Raw genomic sequence first — 24,751 nt, forward strand, 5'->3', positions numbered from 1 at the left:
AAGTTTCTCAAAAGTAATCTGATGGAACAACTCCTCAATATAGGTCTACAGGTTCAGGGGCACAGTTACATAACTTTTGGACACTGGCAAACAATGCTGTCATTGATTTTAGGGTAGTTATTCTTCAGTAAATTTTTAATGGGTTCATCTGTCCATTCATCCATTTTCGATGCCACTGGCCGCTGTTCATCATGGCCGCTGGGATCGGAGTCTCGGCGGGCTGATTTTGAAAATGCAGTCTGCCTTTTGCCCAAACTCAGATGGACTCAGCTCCCTGCGACCCTGACCAGGATGGTGTAGAACACGGGTGTCAAACTCATTTTTGACGTGGGACACATTTTAGTTAGCGTTTCCCTTGGAGGGCCGTTATGACTGAAACCAAATAAAAAAAGTCAATAATAATGGTTTATTTGGCTATTGTTTTAGTTACTGTAATGACGGGTTTGGTTACAAGAAAATGCTTACCATATGTCTCTTATTTATTACATATGAAAATGTTGAATTTCGGTAAGAGATTTTCGCAAGCGTTGACATGCTTGATTTGTTTCCGCGGACCACATAAAATGACGTGGCGGGCCAGATCTGGCCCCCGGGGCTTGAGTTCGACACCTGCGGTGTAGAAAATGAATGCATGGATGGTCACCATGAACAAAAGTGGAAAAACCCCAACATTTGTCTCTTTTTATCCATACACCAACCCTACACTGACTTGCACTGAAATAGTTTTTGCAACAAACAAACACAAGCACACATACTGTTTTGGTCATTTGGAATGCTGCTTTCATTCAAGAGTGGAGTCCACACTCTGCAGTTGTGCAGACAGAGCGGGGGAGAGAGAGAGAGAGAGAGAGAGAGAGAGAGAGAGTGAGAGAGAGAGAGAGAGAGAAGCGCGAAAAGGGGGTAGGGAGAGAGGCGTGGTGCTTCTTTCCTGGCTCCAAACATACTTGTCCTCTCTTCTGGTGCACACGTGTTGGAAGCAGTGAGGAAGTGCAGAGCAGTCCTGACCCAAGTGAGACAGTCCATCAGTGCGCCCGCAGAGACGTGCGCACCACCCGCTCAAAACCAGCATCTGTGCATCCACAGCCTTTAATTTGGGACACATACACTCCTCATGTGGACTCTTCAGGATAAGAGGAGCATTCCCGGCTTTACATTCTTGGAATATTCAATCTGATGCTGTAGAGGGCAGGTTAAAATTGAGGAGCCAGTCTAGCCTGAAGAAGGAGGTTTCATCGGGAAGAATGGCAGGATTTACTCCCATTTTCGTTCTCTTGGCACTCCTCGCCACTTGCGTCTCATCCAGCAGCAAGTCAAATGTGCCGCGCCTCAGACTCTCCTATAAAGGTACATCTATCTATCTATCTATCTATCTATCTATCTATCTATCTATCTATCTATCTATCTATCTATCTATCTGTCTGTCTGTCTGTCTGTCTGTCTGTGCAGGTGGCTGTCAGCATTACAAATTAAAATCTTTATTGCATGAAAATTGGGGATTTTCAGGTCAATTTGAGGGACTGTTGAATGGTGTGCTTGCGTCTGATTGCACATTATCATTCAATGCAGTCATTTCCAACCATTACACCATCAGGGATAATCAGGCGTTCTGTGAGAAATTATCCAATTTGAGTCAGTTAGTCTCGAAATGATTTATTGACTCCAGATAATGTGTGTTTGTTCAAATATCTAACGACAACAATCTATGGCAGAGCATTGAACTGCAGTTCCGCTAAATGGCAGAGAGTACAATTAATGAGTAGAGTATTCAACTTTTTTTTTTCCTAATGTACGGTAAAATATGTGCCTTCACTCAATAAAGGTTGGGAAACTTTTAATGTGCATTTTTGGCTTCTGTTTTGAGGGCTTCCTGCAACGGTGCTTTTACTGTACAGGTTAAACGGGGGCGGCGTGCTTGTGGGATGAGAGCCGGAGGTGATTTGGCGCAGGTTTGCACTGTTGCGCGATGGGATTGGCTCACTATTAGAATTTATTCGCAGCGGTGCGCAAACACCCGAGGAGGAAGTTGGCTCGGTTATGAAGTGTGATGAGTGACTGTAAAAACGACTTTAAACAATGAAGTGCATGTCTTACATGCTAGCAACTGTTTTACGCACATAAAACTGTGAGTCAATGCTGAGATTTAGTAGGCTTACTTGTTTGTCTGCTGAGTATTAAGCACTCAACTATTCAATGTCAAAATTCGGGCCCACCCAATGGGGATTGTTTTCGGCCAATGCGATTCTGGTATTTGGCAGAGTAAAATTCCGATAACTGATTAATCTCCTGAAAAAAATGTAATGAATAAAATCATTTGTTTTTTTTGAGTCACTTAACACTTACAACAATAAAGATGTGAATTACACGCAGAACATTTGACTGTTTTACATTTATTTGTCCGGTATTTGTATAAACTTTACAAATTGGATAACTTTATCACAGTCAGCATGAAAAATCAGCAAGAAAATCGGCCAATTTTGTGCATATTTTTTTGGGAGTGGGTTGTTTGAATGTCATTTTCTTTGTCTTGTGCAGTAATGTGAATGTTTTCAAAGAAAAGGGCAATCTGCAAAAAAAAAAAAAAAAATTGGCTGATTTTAAAGTAGCTCATCGACGCCGATTAAATCAGATGGCCGATTAATCGGTTGGGCTCTAGTCAACAGGTATCATTGCTGAGAAGCAATACTGTTTTAGGGTAAATCTCTGTTTGAATGCTGAGCACATGTGGTGCTTTTGTTCCACAAATTAATATGTGAATGCTGCAAAATAACACACATTTCTGTTGTGCAGCAAAAATATGGAGAACGCTTCCATTTGCATTCATTGTGCTGTTGTTGGAAATACCCGAAAGCAAACATTTGTACATTGACCAAAAGCCTTTATGTGGATGCTAAAGCCCGGTGCTTTTCTGTGCTGCCCTACTTCATATGAATGCTGAGAATCAAGTATTCTCACTATGCAGTTCTGAACCTAATTAGGTTTGTTGTCCGAATCCTCAAAAGAAAGTTTTTGTGTCAAAATAGCATCATCATTTATCATGTGACATTTGTCACGGTTTAGTTTTACATTTCTCAGTCGAAACACTTTTCAAATAGCTTGGACAAGTTTGGCAGAACAGCGATTGAAGTGAAGCGAGCGAGGCCTCGCAGGTGCAACATATGCTGACCTCCCTAATGGACAAGAATTCACACACATTCCACATTTTGCTCACTTTTCACTTCCTGTTTGGCGGAATGGCCAGCTGTCCATGTATTGTATGCACTGTGTGAATAACTTTGTCCTCTTTTTTTTGCATCTAATCTGAACTCGCTTTTGGCCGTGACTCATTTATCTGTCTCATGATAAGCTTGTAAACGATGATGCATGTGCGTGCTTGTGTTTGTGTTTCAAGGGCTGTTGACTCTGTTGTTGCCAAGCCGAGCTCATTGTTTGCTTCCAGTCAGGACGCAGTGGGCGTGTATAGTCTTGATCCGCGATACATATCGCACAGGATTTCCCTTAGTTCCGTGCCATGATTTCAGGAGAGCAGTCACGTCGTCTTCCTGTTGAAGGGACTGTGACGACCGTACTGAGGGATATAGAGGAAACAACTTGCCAGTTGATTTTTTTATTTTATTTTTTTTTTGTATGACTTGTCCAAAAGCAGTTAACTGCAGACATATGAACCTTTCGGCCACGTGAGACGTCACCGTCCTGAAAACGTGACATGGCACAAATGTGACATCACTCCCCCAGACATTAGGCTGAAATTACTTCATCCCATAACATTTCACTGTTGAAGATCTAAATCTTTTCACTTTACGACTGTTATGTTCCATAATGTTTGAGTTGTTTGTTGTGTGCCTGTTGGTTAACATTCTTACTGTATTGACTATGAGTTGTGTTGCATGTGCAAGCCATGCATTTACCAGACCGCGGCTGAATTTGGTGTGGCGATGAAAGACTTGCATCTCACGTTATTCACTTTGGCAGCCTAGCGGCAATTGATTGCCAGCATATTTAAGAGCCCACAGGTGGATGTAAAATACGAAGGAAGCCTTATCCAGTGTGAGGTCATCGGTCTACTTCCAGTATGTCTAGTTTGGTGAAAAAAGGTCCCTATTAGGACTTCTGCCCATTACATCACACTGGAAGCAGTGGCTGAAAGTCCATCTGGTAGAAAAAGTGAAGTTGATCAGAGGGTACGGCGACTCCTCAGATAAACTTTCAAAATCCATCCATCCATCCATTTTCGACCGCTTATCTGGGGTTGGGTCGCGGGCTCAGCAGCTTTAGCAGGGAAGCCCGGACTTCCCTCTCCCCAGCCACTTCTTCGAGCTCTTCCTGGGGGGATGACGAGGCGTTCCCAGGCCAGCTGGGTGACATAGTCTCTCCAGCATGTCCTGGGTCGTCCCCGGGGCCCCGGTTTCTGGGGTCGTCCCCGGGGCCTCCTGCCGGTGGGACGTGCCCGGAACACCTCACCAGGGAGGTGTTTAGGAGGCATTCTAATCAGATGCCCGAGCCACCTCATCTGGCTCCTCTTGATGTGGAAGAGAAGCGACTCTGAGCCCCTCCCGGATGACCGAACTTTCAAAATCAAACCGGTCAAATGATGCCAGCTTGTTTCAAGAAGAGTGCTATCATAACGTCCTACATTTTTTGTTTGTAAATAAAAGTGCCTTCACTTGAAATTGTCGCCAGGGGTCTCAAATCACTCTGCATGCCTCCAGTCCACAAATTATAAATAACTCAGAAGTAATGCATTTTGACAGCAACTTTGAGGGCATCATGGGTCAGAGACCCAAGTCACTATGTTACCCTTTCAAAAGTGATGATTTAACTATGAATGATTTTACATCCAAGTGAGTATGCAGTTTTTTAGGATTACAACAAGAAAATGTTCTTTGATTTAGTTTTTTCAAATGGTAGAAATGGTGCGGTATCGACATCGGCGAAGTTGCATATTGGAATCGGTATCGGGGGCCAAAAAAATTGTATCGGAATAACATTAGTTTTCACACATACCGGACAAACTCAGGGAGAGAAAAAAGGAGTGACTAAGATTCATTTCTTCGGACCCTCACTGTCAAGTGGCCATGAACAGCTTTTTACTGCATTCTGGAAAGCGGTCAGTTTTTTTTTTTTGCAAGGTTCTTGCAGAACCGGGAAGAACTTCCCGCCTATAACATTGTTATTACTGGACAAATACTTCCTGAGCTTTTGACCTTTAACACCACAGGTTAGACACTTTTAATAATTTCCGCCCGACTAGAGTCTGTTGGGGTCAGTGTGACTTTCTTGCATCGCATGCGTCTCCTCAATCCTCTTTCTTTCCTCACCTCTGGAGGAAGGAGTCCGTCCCTCTAAGCCACCCCCCCACCCCCCTCCCCCTCATTCTCATGACAACCAGGAATAGCCCACAGGGTGTTTGTATTCCCGGGAGGATTAGGAAGTAATTTAGCGACAGGAAAAGGTGTCATTATCTCATTTCTATCAATTAGCGTGCAGAGGGGGTTGAGACAGGAAGAAAGCATTTATACTTTGGTAAACCTGCAGTCTTTGGAGTTCGTCATCCAAATCAAAAGCCACAAAGACATTTAAATTCGCATGGGATGTCACTTGTAGCACCCAGTGGCCAAAGCAATAGGGAACAAAAAAAAAGAAAAAAAAGAGGAAAACAGCGAGTTTTGTGCCATTGTGGGTGTGAACACAGCTGATTTGTTTCACTACCCATCGCTCCCGTCATTCCCTTTACAGTGAATGCTGCATGCAAAAGGTGTGCCGATAGTCCTTGACATGGTGATCTGGCTCCTCTCGATGTGGAAGAGAAGCGGCTCTGAGCCCCTCCCGGATGACCGAACTTTCAAAATCAGACCGGTCAAATGATGCCAGCTTGTTCCAAGAAGAGTGCTATCATAACATCCGACATTTTTTGTTTGTAAATAAAAGTGCCTTCACTTGGAAGTCTTGAAATTGTCGCCAGGGGTCTCAAATGACTCTGCATGCCTCCAGTCCACAAATTATAAATAACTCATCGTAGAAGTAATGCATTTTGACAGCAACTTTGAGGGCATCGTGGGTCAGAGACCCAAGTCACTATGTTACCCTTTCAAAAGTGATGATTTAACTATGAATGATTTTACATCCAAGTGAGTATGCAGTTTTTCAGAATTACAACAAGAAAATGTTCTTTGATTTAGTTTTTTCAAATGGTAGAAATGGTGCGGTATCGATATCGGCGAAGTTGCGTATTGGAATCGGTATCGAGGGCCAAAAAAATTGTATCGGAATAACATTAGTTTTAACACATACCGGACAAACTCAGGGAGAGAAAAAAGGAGTGACTAAGATTCATTTCTTCGGACCCTCACTGTCAAGTGGCCATGAACAGCTTTTTACTGCATTCTGGAAAGCGGTCAGTTTTTTTTTTTTGCAAGGTTCTTGCAGAACCGGGAAGAACTTCCCGCCTATAACATTGTTATTACTGGACAAATACTTCCTGAGCTTTTGACCTTTAACACCACAGGTTAGACACTTTTAATAATTTCCGCCCGACTAGAGTCTGTTGGGGTCAGTGTGACTTTCTTGCATCGCATGCGTCTCCTCAATCCTCTTTCTTTCCTCACCTCTGGAGGAAGGAGTCCGTCCCTCTAAGCCACCCCCCCACCCCCCTCCCCCTCATTCTCATGACAACCAGGAATAGCCCACAGGGTGTTTGTATTCCCGGGAGGATTAGGAAGTAATTTAGCGACAGGAAAAGGTGTCATTATCTCATTTCTATCAATTAGCGTGCAGAGGGGGTTGAGACAGGAAGAAAGCATTTATACTTCGGTAAACCTGCAGTCTTTGGAGTTCGTCATCCAAATCAAAAGCCACAAAGACATTTAAATTCGCACGGGATGTCACTTGTAGCACCCAGTGGCCAAAGCAATAGGGAACAAAAAAAAAAGAAAAAAAAGAGGAAAACAGCGAGTTTTGTGCCATTGTGGGTGTGAACACAGCTGATTTGTTTCACTACCCATCGCTCCCGTCATTCCCTTTACAGTGAATGCTGCATGCAAAAGGTGTGCCGATAGTCCTTGACATGGTGGAAGAAGATAGTGAGGTGTTTGAGTCTTACAGCAGGTCAAGGGATGCAAAGTACACTTATAAGGAACTGCAGGTGGACCTCCAACGGGTTGGCTTGAGACATCACACATCTGTGAAATGGGAACTTGGAGACCACTTTCATCCATGTGCAACCCACCCAATTGCCTTCCTCTGCCCTGACTGGCAAGATGATTTTTAAAATACAAAATAAAGACGATAATAATATTCATGTGTTCAATGACTTGATTTCTGCATGCTTTTCTCATATTTATGAATGAAGTACAAATAGGATGACATTCACTGCACATATCCGTGGAGCTCAGACTCTGTCTGCCTGCCAAGTGTCCAAATTCAAATCATCTGACTCCCTGCGCCAATACAGTTAGTTCTAACAAGCATAAACTTTAGTCTAATTTCACCCACTAACTTGTCCAATGCACCGAGTGCACGTCAAAGGAAACGCCGTCAGTCACCCCAAACCCAAATTGAAGCAAATTACTAAACAGGCACACAGAGGCTTGCGTTGGCATGGAAATCAGGATATGGTAGCTTTAACGCGTGAGCACAACTACACCGTCTTCAAATCTAGAGCCCACTGTCGAACGAGGGCGTAATGTGAACGTGAGTTATACACCGCCTTATTTAGATGCTTCATTTTCCCACAAGTGTACAAAGTAATTACCAATCTTAACAACAATACATGGACCTGCTTTAATTGTGAATGTGTTTATAATCCTCCAGGGAGGTCTAGCAAGGCGCCGTAGCAATTTCCCATCATGTGTTTCTTTGTGTCCATTATTTGTCTTTCCTCTCCGGACAACCTGCCAATTTCTTTTATTCCTTTCCCCCCTGTCTATATGAAGCCATACGCAGATAAGCGCGCACGTGTGCGTGCGCGCACACACACACACACACACACACACACACACACACACACACACACACACACACACACACATAGGCTGACCTGAGGCACACATACACACACAATGCACGCACACACACACATGCACACACACACGCAACACACACAGTCTGTCTTATACAATATTCACTTTGTTTTCAGCAAAGCGGGGGGTCACTTGAAAACAGAAGCGCTCTCAACATCGGCCTTTTTGGAGCCGATTGCATTAGTTCTGAGAGTCAAGAGTTCTGTTAGTTTTGTCTCCCCCGCCTGTGAATGAATTAGCGTGTTTGCTCTATTGGCATCGCCCACAAACCGATACAAAGTGGAGTGTTGGTTGTTCTTGGACCCAGCGGGATAATCCGAGAGCCTGCCGGAACTGACTAGATTGTGGCAGCCATTCTTGTCCTTGAGCCCTTTTATTTTTTTTCCACACTTTCACCATTCTTTTTCATCAGCCATTACCGGTACTTTTTTTCCTCTTCCTTGGTCATGTTATGATCAAGCACAATGACCGCAATTTTTCTGTCTTTCTCTTTTCCACCAGTTGATTTTTTTTCCAGACCTCTGATTGAAAACCCAACATAGGAAAATAAGGTTACAATGGGCCAAATTCACATTAAACAATAGGCCATCAAGTCGAACCGTATACAGTGGCTCCAGATGGAACATGAATATTTTAGCATCCTCTGAATGACACTTAATTATGCTAAAATGTTAATTAAACAATTATTATTGAGTTGACGTCAGAAAGTGCGACCACAATGTTTCTTATGGACCATTCTGAGTTTCTCTTAGAACACACTTTTGAAAACACAACTATATGGAGTCAGAATATTGATAACGAAGAAAACATGTCCTCTGATTTTTAAGGATTAACAAAAAAAAAAAAAAAATCCCTGGTCAGAGGCAATAAAATAATACAAGAACAAAGACAAAGTAATTCATTCATTCATTCATTCATTCATTTTCCGAACCGCTTGATCCTCACTAGGGTCGCGGGGGGTGCTGGAGCCTATCCCAGCCGTCTTCGGGCAGTAGGCGGGGGACACCCTGAATTGGTTGCCAGCCAATCGCAGGGCACACAGAGACGAACAACCATCCACGCTCACATTCACACCTAGGGACAATTTAGAGTGTTCAATCAGCCTACCATGCATGTTTTTGGAATGCGGGAGGAAACCGGAGTACCCGGAGAAAACCCACGCAGGCCCGGGGAGAACATGCAAACTCCACACAGGGAGGCCGGAGCTGGATTCGAACCCGGCACCTCTGCACTGTGAAGTCGACGTGCTAACCACTGGACTACCGGGCCGCCCAAGACAAAGTAATAAAATAAAATGAAATAAAAATATATAAACCCAAAATACCAGCACAGTCTACAAAGCGGGCGCATCATCAAAATGTGAGAGTCTTACTTCCTTTTAATCAAAGAACCATTGACCTACAAATGTAATATGTGTAAGTAAACTCCAAATACCGGTACTTTGGAGTGATTGTGACATTACCAGTGGGGGGCCAGAAGCTCTGAGAGGCCATTTGTCCAAGCTTTCTGCACTTGACACACCCTGAAGACAACACTTCAGCTCTGCACTGATTTATTGTTTCCTTATTTGGATTGGATGTCCAACGTTGATTCAGCAGCTTGCCATGCGTGTGTCCAAAGTTGTATGTATTTATTTATTTATTTTTAAAACACCGCTCAACCATGCACCACGGTTATGAGTACATCCATCATTGTGAATGTTATCACACCATCTGTTCCACACATGACCTCTAATGTGTTCCGATTTTGAAGCTTTTTTTTTTCAAATATGAAACAATGGAAACATTCCATAAACATGCATGCTAGGTTGAGTTAACACTCTAAATTGTCCAGAGTTGTGACGAAGTGTAAATGGCTGCGATTGGCTGGCACCCAGTTCAGCGTGTACCCCGCCTATTGCCCAGAGACCCTCGTGAGGATGAGCGGTTCGAATGATGGATGGATGAAATAGCTAGAAATTGAAATGATGAGTTCCAGGGCCAAATTAATGCCATGATAAAATCAAGGTATGCTTTAATTATGCATCCTTTGTCAATACTGAAGGGGAACTGGAAACTTTAATACATAGGATGTCACATACCAAAAAAAAAAAAAAAAAATTGACCAACATGAGTGGATGATAGCATTGACTTGTTGATGAAAGTATTAAGGTGATGCCGTTGGTAAATAATGATGGCTGCAAAGACACAACTAGGAGATATGGGGGATGAGAATATCGAGCGTTAAAGAAGCGGAGACAACTGAATCCTGTTCAAGAATAAAAAAACAAAAAAATCACGGCCATCTAGAAAAAAAGATACGAAAGGGCAAAACAATAAAAGAAAAAATCCGAGAGGTGGCGTCAAACAGGGCGGTGAAAATAAAAATCGATAAGGACAGATGTAATGATGGCACCTTGAACTAGTTTCCAGTCAATCGCACACAGGATAGATAACTATGTAAATGCTGATTCACACCTGCATGGACAATTTAGAGTCTTCATGAATGACATGAATGGTTTTGGAATGTGAAACTGTGGGACATGCAAACTCCAACCAGAAAGGAACCTCGACGTGAAAGCCACACAAAATTAGCACCACCTTGCTGGATCAAAAATGCAAATGAACGAGTCATTTGTATTAAAGTTCTTACGGTGTTTGAGTCATTTCTGATGTTTGCCTATGTTTCTGCATGTGTTGCCAATGAAACAGCCTTCTATAAGGTGTCATAAACTGCAAAATGCCAATTTTCATCCACTTTCCGCAAAAGAGGGTGTAAATGCTCCTAAGTGATTTTTAATTTTTAATTTCAATTCTACAAACAGAGAATACTTGACAAAAACCAAAATCAAACCATAACAGTCGTTGCTTCCTTTACCCCGTGTCCACTTCACGTCTCGCCGTGTTGATATGTTAAGCTCAAAGAGGAGTTAGCAGTAAAAAACAGTGACACGTTGCCAGGAAATCCCAGGATTTACTCTGTCAGGACATGGCTATCAAGTCTGTGATTTATTTCAACAGCCTTTGTGAGGAAAGACAGTCTCCCTTTTGCTCATTTATTTTGGCCATATATAAGCTGATACAGTCTATTTTAAGGGCTTTATTTTAATAAATCAAACCAAAAGTATAGTACCGGTACTTGCAAAACCAACATGAGCTAATCATCTGTCTGTAAATTCACACCTTCAACATTTTGTTTCATGCTGGCTGTCTTGAAAGTAGGAGAATGGCATAATATATTGGCCGACGAAATGTTCAGAGTTGTGTGCAACATTTGTCTAAACACATTAAATTCATGCTCTACACGAAAAGTTCAATGTGCCGTATGCTTAGCCGTCCATCTTGCATTTTTTTCCTGGTTCACTTGAACAATGTACTCTCTTTCCACCAAAAAAAAAAAAAAAGCGGCGAGACCAGGTAGCATACACATGCAGCAGACTGTGTCAGACTCCCCAAATTCTTGCCGTTCTGCAACAATAAACAGCCAAGTGAGAGTAACCCGGAAAAGACATTGTCAACCAACGCTTGGTTTGTCAGCAGAAAGCGGATGTGTCTTTGTGCACGTGTGTGTGTGCAAATCAAATGTGAAAGCGAAAATAATTGGAAGAGACTTCCAGTTTGCTTAGCAAGGCTGACAACTGAAGTGACTTAAAGAAGACATGTGGATGTCTGTGAGTGATTTGCATGCATTTTATATTTTGCCGGCATACAGGTTGTAATAAAATTCACATGTGCTCGCCCTTCATTTTAGCCTTTACGTGCGCCCGTGTGTATTTCAGTCCGCAGCTTCACACGATTTAGGATCTTGCCAATGCCCAATTTGTACACGGCGCATGTCAGCATGAGATTTGAAAAGTGAACCTTTTCACTCCCACAGCAAATCCGTCAACTCCCCCCAAAAAGCGCATTTCTGAAGCGCATCTGCTTTTTATCACTTCGTGGAAACTTATAGCTAGGGAATTAATCCGGTTTCCATGAGATGATACTCCAAACCAGTAGAAATGTTTTCCTTATGTCTAATCAGAGTTAATGACGCTGGAAAAAAAAAAAAAAAAACACACACACACACACAATAAGAGCATTGAGAGAATTCAGGCGGCCACCGAGGTTTAAACATTGATCACTGTGTGTGTGTGTGTGTGTGTGTGCGTGCGTGCGTGCGTGCGTGCGTGCGTGCGTGCGTGCGTGCGTGCGTGTGTGTGTATTTCAGGACAAAGTGATCATAATAATAATGATGATGATATTAACCCCGGGCGGCCCGGTGTACCAGTGGTTAGCGTGTCGACCTCACAGTGCAGAGATACCGGGTTCAATTCCGACTCCGGCCTTCCTGTGTGGAGTTTGCAGGTTCTGCCCGTGCCTGTGTGGGCTTTCTCCGGGTACCCTGTTGAGGAAAGTGGCCTTCTTTCCTCCGCGTGTTCATTGATTTCGGATGATGAGGATGTTGGTGATCCAAATACAGGCTGGAGTCGATGAACAGTACCTTCAAAGGGTTTATTGGCAGAATATTCCGGGCACCCATGGTTTACAGAAAATGGCTGCGATCACGAGTGCCCAGGAGGAAGGGATTCACAGCATATACATTTCATCAGAAGGGCGGTACCTAGACTATGGTGCAACCTCGAGACTTCAGTGACTCCTAAACCGATTCTTAGCTTGTATCAAACCGTCTCCAGGAAGCAGTGTATCAAGGCTAACAGGTGGCTCCAAGGACGCGCTTGGTTTACTGCAGACATGAAAATGTTGTACAGGCTAGACTAAATATGGCGGGAGAAACATATCATTGCATTATTTTAAGCAAATATATTTAAGAAACAAAAGACCACGGCAGAGGTTTCACTAGACTAAATATGAGCAGAAGTCACCCTTCACTCCCACATTCCACAAAAACATGCATGGCAGGCTCATTGGGCACTCAAAATTGTCCCTAATTGTGCATATGAGCGTGGATGGTTGTTCGTCTCTGTGTGCCCTGCGATTGGCTGGCAACCTGTTCAGGGTGTCCCCCGCCTACTGCCCGAAGACGGCTGGGATCGGCTCCAGCACGCCCCAAGACCCTTTTGAGGATAAAGTGGATCAGAAAATGGATGGATGGATGAATATGAACCCCAGAGCACAGTCCTTTTTTTTTGAGGTCCACTGCGTGATGCTAGTTATTGGGTCACTAAGACATGATGCTAGTTATCGAATCAACGAGACAATCTATTTAATGTCAACCTGCCAGGTTGACTTACAAAAAGGAGACAGTTCATTAAAAAACAAAAAAAAAAAACCCCACCAACAAAAAAACGGGGACAGCAGCGACAAAAGAGAAACGTCATTGAGTTAACGATGATGGCAACGGAACCTTTTTTCATTTTATGAACCCTACAAACTTATCATATTTCAGTAAGTTATATTTCAACCGTTTGCATACAAGCCTCCAGACTAAGAAACCAAAATGGGAGGGCAGCAGTGAATGAGAAGGCCAAAAGTCGCATGTCTTTCTTGGATTTGAAACAACCCAGCACATGCAGGCTTTAAGTTGACTAAGAGGACCACTGTAAACAAATCCTTGACTAAACCTTGCGCATACCTTTGAAGTGGCCGAGTCGACGCGATACCATCGCAGAGCTTTGACACATCCTCAGAAACCAGGCACTCTTGTGTGTCACTTACGCTTTGTCGTGGTATTCTGCGGGCAACTGAGACACATTGAAGACAGATGTAGAGTTCTCTCTCGGATTCTTTGAGGCACCCTGCATACGGGCCGAAGAATATCAGAGGGATTACTACGCAAGTGGCAAAGGTGAAACTGACAGATGGAGAGACACACGAGGGATGAAACGCAAGATATATTTGACAAGTAAGCCGCTTTGAGTGGGGACAAATAAAACCAGCAAGTTGATAGGCAGAAGGCACCAAGTTACGATGGAGAGCTGCAGTTAAATGAATGCATGGATGGATGGATGGATGCATGGATGGTCGGATGGACACACAAGAGTGCGGATAGGGAGAAGTGAGACTTTTTCCAGTGAGGTGTTGAGCTGTTAAGACGGGTAACAAGCTACAGATGTAAGCTATTAGCTCATTGTTTGTGTGTGTGTGTGTGTGTGTGTGTGTGTGTGTGTGTGTGTGTGTGTGTGTGTGTGTGTGTGTGTGTGTGTGTGTGTGGCAGGGCTGTTTTTGTCCTTTGCAATTTCAGCGCATGATGGACTTGAACGGGCTGTGACCACTTTGCAATCTGTTGATTGATGACACTGCTATTATGCTTGTTATAAAATCATAATGCTTGTTTTTCCAACAGTCACACAAAGATGATTTTTGACTAACGTCATGTGCCTTTTAAATCAAAATTAAAAAAAAAAAAAATCTGCAAATCTTACACTAGTATAGAACTGCATGACATCATTCCAAATACATTCGACCCTCCCATTTAGAATCGTGTGAAATGCGTCGTGGAGGGGGGTGGGGGGGTGTCAAAACTGAGCATGATAAACTAAGCATCATCTTTATTCAGACTTTTTTTTTCCACATTAAAATCTAATTCTCGCTGTGACACCTACAGACACGTGAAAGTCACATGTTGCTACATGTAAGCATAAACTGTGTTGCGCTGACAAGTTTGACAAGTTAGCCCGCGCCACACATCCTCCCATCATGACCGCCTGTCATCCCGAAGTTAGACTTTTTTCCTCACTCCACCCCTGGAATGAGCAGAGAGTGATAAGCCTGACAGGCGGCAGAGTGCGAGTTGGTGCCTTTGTGTATGTGTGTAGAAACCAGATGGCTTCTCCTGTTAGCATGTGTTTGAGTGAAGGGCGGCTAACAGATACTGTACGCAGGTTAAGGTTAAGATGTCACGCTCACGGCAGACCTCTTTGTTTGGACACGAGAGATTGTAAAGGATGGATCCTCAATCACAATACTTGCTACAAGCGCAAAAGAAAGAAATTCTTCTTCTGCCTCTATTTAGTCGTAGTAACAGGGCTCATGAAGGAGAGTATCAATGTTCAGACTGTCTGAACTGAATCATTTTATCATCAAAATTAATACCTGAGGGTGTTTTATTAAGAGGAAAAATAAGAATGCTTTCGAAATTTACTGTACTGTACGTTGTACTGGACTGTGGGTGTAGCATGTTGATGCGCTGGCCTGTTCCTTGCCAGTCCTGTAGGTGGCGGTAATGTGGTTTCAACTGCCACATAGCTAGAGCAATTTCTTTCACTGCAGCTCTGTTTGACTAAAATGATAAGCTAGGTAGTGTTCTACAAAGCACACAATCCATAGCCTTTTGTCTGGACAGAAAATACAGCAATCACTTGAAACAAAAAAATATTTGTGCCAGCATAGTGTTTCACTCTCAGTTAACAACTTGAATATTAAAACAGATTTTTGTGGTAAGTGTACAGTAAATAGAGTTAATTTTCAAAGCCGTCATAAAAAATGTACAAAGACAATTTCTGATACTTTAAAAAAGGATCCTGACCCACATTTTTGGTTAAACTGTTAGTTTCAGGCACAGTGACTAACAAATTCAGATATGATGTAACACCATATAAAAGTTATCAACGAATACAGAACAGAGCATCATCATGTTTAACAGTTCCTGCCCTCATTATATTTGTTCGGTTTGCTGCTTTCGGTTTTCGCACATCCATCATCAATTTCAACATTCTGCGGCTTGCAGCTTCATCTTCCCGCATGCTGTTCTTCCTCGTTATTTTCCGACTCAAAGCCTCGCTCCTCGCTCTGTCCTTATCTTTGCCTTCACTGTATCACTCATGTCTCAGCTTGTGCGTCACCTGTTTTCTTCTGCCGGCAGTACCGATGTTTTATGTCAGCTTGTTGAAACTGCGCTCATGTTTTCTTCTGCCAGCAGCGCCGATGTTTTATGTCAGCTTGTTGAAACTGCGCTCATCATCAGTGAGCTTTATGAACGCTTCACATACACTGTAGAATGCTAATAATCTTCTTTCATGACTTTTAGTTGTTGCAGTGTCAAATATTAAGGACACAAATTTCTGCGAGAAGATCCAAGGCAGATTTTACCGTTTGATGCCTTAAATAATTTATGATGTTATTTGAGCACAAAAAATAGATATGAATTTTGGTGTGTTGTGAATTAGCGACAACAAGCTTCCGTGGTTCAAAAAAAGGATTAAACAAAGAAACAGATATTCCCATCTCAGGTGTGAAGATCATTAATGTAACAAGTTATTTTCAGGATGTACAACTCTTTGAAGTGCTAAAGTATTGTAAACACAAAACTGTCAGCACCCCGAAACTTCTGATCCACGAATCGCCACGCTAACTACATTTACATGTTGTCTTGCAATCATGAAAATCACGACACAAGTTTTATGTCATCCATTTTAAAACACACCCGCGACCTTTACAAATTTTGCGAACTGAAAGTCACACAATATTGATGTCTTTGGTGATTTGAAAGAAAAAAAAAACAACTCATCATGTAGCCATGTAAAGCACCCCACAGGTGTTAAATTGTTTTCCTAAAATTCAGTCCCGTGATTGACAAGTGATCAATCCAAGTTGTTCCCTGCCTCTCGCCCTAAGTCAACCTTTCAGTGATCCAGAGCAGAATAGGTGGCAAAGAAAATGGAAGTGGATTTCATGTGTTTTTGTCTGCAAAGCTCCACTGATAGACATGGTGTCAAAGAGGATATGCGGCCCCTACGGTTCAATCAGTCAGTGCTCCACTGAGTGGCGAGGGACTACTTGTTCAACGTGACTTTTGTGTGTGTGTATCATCCGAGTGATGAGAGATGGTTGGAAAGCTGATCAGTCCAAAGACTCTGAGGATTTTGCATTCCAATGACAGCTTCTCTCTTTGTGCTGTGTCTTTGAGAGTGTCAACAAAACTCCGCTTTGTTTTCTTTGCAAAGGCAGTAGATTGAATCACGTTCGCTTATACAAATGTACTGGATGTGTAAAAATGATTGAATCAATGATCAATCAATGCAGTCCTCTCTATAATGTATTTTGTGATGACTATTTTTGCGGTTTGGTACCAGTGCACTATACAAATTGCATTTTAGGGTAATCACAGCTAATGCTTTCGTGTGATGGATGGATCAGTGAATGCAAGGATAAATAGATTATAGATAGGGTTGTCTGGATTGCTTGTGTTTCTCTTTTGATCACTTCTGTATTTCATGATGATGATGCAATAGAGCTGAGCGTTGCAATTAAATATTTTTTCCAAATAAAACACTCAAGATCATAGTGACAGCTTTTTCCACAACTGAATGGGGACAGAGTAGGACGTTTGCAACACATTAAATGGGGCTGCATTGGATTTGTTAAGATTTCAGTAAAATAAAGAAATTGGTCTGTTCTATTGTGTGTGTGCGCGTGTGTGTGTGTGTGTGTGTGTGTGTGTGTGTGTGTGCGTGTGTGTGTGTGTGTGTGTGTGTGCATATCATGCACAGAGGAAACGCCCATGTCAAGTTGAACTTGAGTTCAACTTGCTCTCTGCCACTCCTGCTGAGTTTTTGCAACAACCTTTTAGACATTAAAGCTGCTGCCAGATTGGGTCAGGGGTAACCAGGTGCATAAGCTCTCCCCTGCAACCCCTCGAATAGATAAGCGAATATGTGGGAGCCTCTAATCTGTATTGTATGTCATGCACGTTTTTTTTCTTTCACTTTACCCAGCATGATTTAGTATTATTGGATGTAAAGTGCACGCTCGATGTTATTCTTGCAGTGGGAGTTATGTTTCCTGGTCTTGGTTCAGTGGCTTTCCCCCTTTTTTTTTTTTTTTTTTTTGAGGGTAGGATTTACTGTGGGACTTTATCAGGCAAGGAACCGTATTTGGTAAATTCAATTTAATTGTAAAATAGACCCGAGGAGCCTTATTATAAGGCAAAATAAGAGTGTTTTATAAGCCAATCAACAGAAAGAAAAAATGTCATCAATACAGCTGGTATAGTGAAATGTAATACTGTGTTATAAAACTGAATTATATTATGAGGATATATCAACAAGCCTTGAAATGTTCTCTCCAATCATTATGTAGCAATGTCAAATTTCAAGGCACTGTATATATATATATATTGTGTGTGCGTGTAGCAAAAAAATAGAAAATCCCCAAAGTACTCAACATTTCATACAAGGCAGAGCTCTCTTGAATGAATGATTAATCGACTCCAACAGCAGTCGTTAAGTAGGATTACACATGCGCTCCTGATTTGGTGAGCAAAACAATGTCGACATGTGCATGCCCACAGGAATTCTGTTCACAAGTGTAAGGATATATCTGACTAAAACGAATTACAGATAAATCCGTTAGTGGGGCTTGTTCTGAGTGACCACATGTGCCTGGGCTTGCATGGAAAAAGTTGAATCACGAGGATGCTATTTGCTGTGAGTGCAAAGATGAGAAAATAGAATAAACCATTGGGAAGAAATTAGTGACTCATGTTTTGAGACTAATACACTGCGCTCTAACCTTCAACTTTTCTACACCTCTCTGAGCTCCTCTGCCCTTACACACCTGCAGACCAGACATTATTAGAAGTACCAAGAACTAAGCGGAGGCTCTGAGGGGATCGAGCCTTTTCCGTTGCTGGTCCCTCTCTTTGGAATGACCTCCCACTGAACATTCGGCAAGGCCCCTCGCTGCCCATCTTTAAGACTCGTCTCAAAACTCATTTGTATTCTTTGGCATTTGCCTTGGAATATCTCAGACTTGATCTCAGTTTTACTGTTTTGTGCTTTCTCCTGTCTTTGTTATTAATTTATCGTTTTATTGTTGTATATATGATATTTGCTCCATGTACAGCACTTTGTATACAGCGATGGTTGTTTTAAAGTGCTCTATAAATACAGGTGAGTTGAGTTGAGTTGAGTATGAATTACAGTACTTGAAAGTGATACCTGGGTAAATAAACTTAACAGACCAAAACTAGAAAATGTGGACGTTTAGATTTTTGATTATATTTTCATTTATTTTCATTTCACTTTCTCTCTTGAGTTTTGTTTTTGTAGTTTACAGTTGTTAAAGAGCTGTGTGTTGGCTAATGAGCGACGTTAGCTAGCACATGCTAGCCTGACCATCACATTAGCCATATGCTTAAACAAGCTCAGGATAGCTAAAATTATGCTGACATTTTGACTTTAGACCGCCACAACAAACTTCACTGTTGTGAAATCTAGAGGAGTAAGAGTGAAAGTTGCCAGAAAATTAAAGTACAGATTTGTGACATTTGTTCATAAGTACAGTAAACAAAAAAGAAGTACAGTAATTGTAATCTGGTACTTTACAATTTAGTAATCTGAATGCTTTTTCTTGTATATGCAGATCTACTGTCCACCAACAGGTCTTCTATCTTCAGTGGGCATCATGGCCAACTCTCACTCTCAACCGTCTATCTGGATGAGTACCGTGACCGTCTCTTCCTGGGGGGCAAAGACGTCATGTACTCTCTCCTCCTGGGACCAGGCAGGAGCGAGTCCAAGGAGGTAACGTTCCAATTACTCGATCATATACTTGATAATAAAGCAAAACACACGTAATCCCAATTATGACTTGATCGTCCCTTGTGAACCCAATGAATGGATTGGAGCTCTTTTATGAGGCAACAAACCAAACGTGGTAACATAACGAGAATCAAAATAGACACCGCACGCCTCAGTCAAACTTAGAACCATCTAATTATTTTCCTGTTTATTATAAAAAAGGTAATAATGATAATTGGGGCAGTCACTGTTGAATATTTTTCGAATCGATTATTCCATTGATTATTCAAATGATCGGAGAACATTTTATCTTGCATTAAAGTGTTTTATGAAACACATTTTTTCCATTTACTGTTTATTAAACAATTATTGTTTTGGTTTTTTGGTGGTTGAAAAAAAAACCTTTTGCGTTCATGTCTGACTTCATGACGGATGACAGAAGTCAGAGAAAAATTACTGGTGAGAGGCTGAAATCACAAGAGTTGGACAGCAACGGAACTAAATGATTACTTCATTCTTCAAATAGTTGTTTATTAATTTGACACTCAATCAGTTGTCGATTCATGATTTAATTTTGACACCTCTTATGAGAATATGATAATGTAATGAATACACTTCATCTGATAACTGGCAAGTGTATTGTTGACCAAAATGTTCCAGAACCAGGTTGTACCCTCCAATGAATGATCATATGCTCAATAAAAAAATGCAGCGACATGAAGTTGCACTCAAATAAATCAAGTCCCCGATTGAACAAATAAGTGATCATTACATTTGAGCATTAATCCAATTCACTATAACCATGAATAACAAGTGCTTAATTATTTGGTCAATATTATGCCGCGATTTGAAACATGAAGCGTGAGTGTGTCCTAACAGATCTACTATGAAAATGAAACAAAACAAAACAAAACAAAAAAAGAAAGAAAATGATTACGTTAACAGGAACGGCTGGGTTTCCTTTGCGAGTCGCCATCCCCATCCCAATTTTGGCATCTCTCCATGCTAGGCCTTCTCCAATGTGGAATCAATTAACTGACAAAAGATGTTTGATTTTGAAACTCAACTGCTTGAACATTCATCTTGGGAACAACTGCTGTGTTTATGTCACCGCAGGGGCACACTGCGGGTGGGGTCGGGGGGAATAGCGAATTTAATTTCTGATTCCAATGGCCCAACACAGACAGGCATGTCCTCAACAATTATTAGGAAATAGTACATTGAGACCAAGATCTCTATCTTGATTCGTGTGTCAGTGGGACGCTCTTATGAAACAAGATATATTACACATCTTGGTTTAATTTGAAGTTGGGAAGGCCATGCTTTGTTATCAGTCCTGAAAACGTAGAAGAGTTCTTACACCTGCGCTTTACTTCACGTGGAGTTATCTTGGAGTGTTTCACATCTCAGTGGGGATGGATGAGTTGAACTCAAAAGTTAAACTTTCTGTGCCTTTATCCAATCGAGTCCAAAAATCACGTCATATTTTCAACGCGTCGGTCGACGAGTGATGCTAAACAACAATGAATGAGAGGAGGTACTCCGCCCTGTATTTACTTCTGTTGGCCATCATAGTAAGGCACAATTTACATGACGGGGGACCGAAGAACGAAAGAAAATGAGCTGCCGCTGTCAAATGGACACTGTGGAGGATAATCGTTTTAAAGCTAAGGCGCACGATTAGCGTGCATTTATTTTTGTCATTTATTCGCTGTCAATCCTCAAAACTAACAACCACATGGAAATGACTTATCTGTTTGACCAATCAACCACCAGCAGTGGTTTATGTCACCAATATAGTGTAAATTTGGCACTTCTGAAAAAGTATCGCTATCTTTGCCAATGGAAAAGTGTTCCTATCAAGAAATCAACATAAGACACGATGCAACATGGTACTTGACTGAACTATGATTTATAAACTGGAGACTTGAACCCTTATTTGAGCAGAACAAAGACGACATTGTTGATTTCACTTTAGACAGTCATCTTTTCGTCTTTCTTTTTTGGCAGTTTACGCAATTCATCTCATTGGCTCAATTCCGCAAAGTGTGCTGCCACAAACGAAACAGATCTGTTTCGTGTAAAAATCAATTTTCCCCTATGGATCAAAACACCAATGTTTGGAAAGAGGTAGTGTGTAGACCACAAGTCCTTGGTTTCCATACATAATTACAGCAATACTTAAAATAAACATTGATTCAGCTGTTTTCACAGTTGGAAGAAAATAACTGTCGGATTAGAGACCATATCGTGATTGCATGATTTATATTAAAGCAGCACAGTTAAACCTGTGGTTATCATATCTTCCTCACAGTCAACATTTCTGAGCTTGAATCTCAGCTCTGACCTTTCTCTGTTGAGTTTGCATGTTCAGGCTTCCTCACACATCCCCAAAATTGAGAAAATACATGTCCCATAGGTGTGAATGTGAGTGTCAATGTTCTATATATGCCCTGGTGTACTTGACCTCCTTCCCAAACATTGGCTGGGCTCGGCTCCAGTTTCCTACGACCCTAATGGGTGGTTGGATGTTTGCAAGTTGAAGTGAGATGATTCATTCAGTAATTAGACAGAGAAAGTGGGCAGCACGTCGGGGTTGGAGTATGGCCGACTCGCAATCAAGCGTTTTGGGGTTCAAATTTGGGCTCAGGCCATCCTGCGTGGGGTTTGCACTTTCTCCCACATTCCAAAAATATGTATGTTAGGTTCACCGAAGATTCCACATTGCCCGTAGGTGTGAATGTGAGTGTGAATCGTTGTTTTTACATATGTGCCCTGCGGCTGGCCAGAGATTATTCCACTCTTCTCACCCAATGCAAGCTGGATAGGCTCCGGCTCACCCCTGACCCTGATGAGGACAAGCATTGTAGAAAATACCGTATTTTCCGTGCTTCGGAGTATAAGGCACACTTTCAATGGATGACCTATTTTAAAACTGTTTTCATATATAGGGGGGACTGCATTATAAGGCGCATAGAATAGAAGCTAAAATAGTGACTGCGGTTGCGTTGGGCATCCACTCGATAGAGCTATGCTAAAGGGAATGCAATACAATACAGCTTTATTTATATAGAGCTGTCACAACCGCTGCAGTTGTAACAAAGTGCATAACAGAACATTTAAAATACTACGTCCAAGAAATCAGAATATTGATCCATATATGAGGCCCATCGGATTCTAAGGTACACTGTCGGCTTTTGAGAACATTGAATGCTTTTAGGCGCGCCTTCTAGTGCGGAAAATATGGTAGATGGATTAATGGACAAGGAAAGTCTGATATGTGATTCTGAGTCAACAGCTGCAAGAGCACAGATAAAACAGCAAGCATCTAAGCAATGGTTTTGTGTCAGAGTTTAAGGGTGTGAATGTCATGAAATACAAGCAGGGCTGATCCCAGTTCTTCTGTTGTACAACTTGATTGAGTGCACACTGGTGCTTTTTGTTAAAACTCCGTTTCAGCATCTGGCCCAAGAACAAAGATTGTGGGTCTTAATGGTTTTGGCTCACAGAGATGGTTTTGTTGCCAGATATCAGGTCAAGGTTGAAAAGAGCGAAAGGAGACGTGTTTGACTGTCCTTCACTTCTCATCCGTTTTAAACTCTCGACAGATTAAACACAACAACAGTGATCAAAGGACAGACACTTCCGACTGATGTCGGAGGATGGATTCAAATTTAGAGACCTTGTGGTGACATTTGGAGAGTTAAACAGGAAGGACCTTGGATGACTGGTGAAGGTCAGCCATATATCTCGCGGGGAGGAGATCTCGGACAAAAAAGGGGGGATGTTACAGTGCAGCAAAAAGCCAAAGAAACTGTGCCAGATCTGAACGAGTCCAACTCCTGTTTATAGATTAGATCTCCAATTTGTTTGAGTTGAGAATCAAATTGTCTCAACGAAAAACAATAGAATGACAAATGATGAGGTCCAGGGTCACCATTTTAAACCTTTCTTAAAACTACAAGAAAAGTTGTAAATTACATTATCAAACTCAGTTACTCACTGTCCCGTATAATAACATTTAAATAACAATGCTCACTTTAGCTTTGATGATGGACACTGAGTGTCGATAAAAGTGACGAGAGGTAGTATTGCTGAGGGGAGACTTGTGTTGTGCTTTTTAATGTGCTTTTAAACACTCTCACGTGATGGAATGAATGACTGCAGTGCAAACTCTGGTTTCTGTCTGAGGCACATTTTACCCTGGCGTTGAGGGAAATTTGAAAACTCATTCAGTGCCAGCCAGTTTCAGATGCTTCCTTACCCTACCACGTGAATAAAGAAATACAAATACATCATGACGGCCTGGGATTGAATGCCTGGATTCTTAAAAAAAACAAAACAAAAACAAAAACATGAAAACAACGCTTTTGGTATTGACTGCGTTATATGACCTCCGGGTGGTTGGAGGTTCGACTGTGTTATGAGGGGACACCACCTGTGTGTGTGTGTGTGTGTGTGTGTGTGTGTGTGTGTGTGTGTGTGTGTGTGTGTATATGTATAACTTATACGGGCCTCTTTAACTCCCGTCACTGAAATAAAAGATGTGTCTTATTTGCGGATTCCCCTGATCCCAGCGTCACATTGTCGTCTATTCTTAGCTTCTCTTTAATTCACCAAAATTGTGTCTCCTGTTCATGAATTTTTCCAATGAGCTCCATGTTGAAGTGTTTACTGTTCACATTTTTTACATTTGAAAACGTCTTGTACTGTTTTTGTTGTGGCACGACTTGTACTTTTGCTCGTGCTCTTTCCACTTATTTCTTACAAGAAAGGTTGGGAGTTTTTGTTTTTATTTGTTTGTACCTTATTAAGTGCAGTGTTATTTGTCATAAATGTTTATTCAAAGCACTTTAACACAACATCACTGCCATTACCATTAACCTAACATGAGTCCAATAACTTAATGATAACATTGGATGGGGTCCTTGGATGCGCTGACAAAATTAGCATCACTATCACACTAATTTTAAACGACTTAATTTGATCATCATGATGGCATTAACACATACAAATTGGCCATCCAAGAATACTCACAGGCAAACCTTGTCTCTGCTCAGTGGAAACTGAACTGCTGGAGCTCCAAAGTGATCATCAATCAACTCTAGCAGTGTCACATAACTGCTACCGTCAGGTTAAGGTGTGCACACCAAATTTCTTTTTTAATTTTTTACAGCCACATATCTCGCCACTAAAACACACTGTTGCTTTGTGAACGGTCCAAACCAGCAGTGGCATGGCTCAGAGCAAATGCAAGCACCATTTCAGCATTTGGACTTTGGAGGCGTGCTAACTT

At 41.8% G+C, this 24,751-nt stretch overlaps 1 protein-coding gene across 1 annotated transcript in view; it reads left to right on the forward strand.

Moving 5' to 3' along the window:
- Positions 1-945: 945 nt before the first annotated feature.
- Positions 946-24,751, forward strand: part of sema3bl (sema domain, immunoglobulin domain (Ig), short basic domain, secreted, (semaphorin) 3bl) — a 50,751-nt gene continuing 26,945 nt past the window's right edge. Inside the window, exons 1-2 of the mRNA XM_019873103.1 lie at positions 946-1,344; positions 19,298-19,458. Of these exons, the coding sequence (XP_019728662.1) occupies positions 1,242-1,344; positions 19,298-19,458 (264 nt within the window). The 5' untranslated portion in view covers positions 946-1,241. The remainder of the gene's footprint in view (positions 1,345-19,297; positions 19,459-24,751) is intronic.

This window comes from Hippocampus comes, unplaced genomic scaffold, assembly GCF_001891065.2.
Source record: "Hippocampus comes isolate QL1 unplaced genomic scaffold, H_comes_QL1_v1.1 scaffold28, whole genome shotgun sequence".
NCBI lineage: Eukaryota > Metazoa > Chordata > Actinopteri > Syngnathiformes > Syngnathidae > Hippocampus > Hippocampus comes.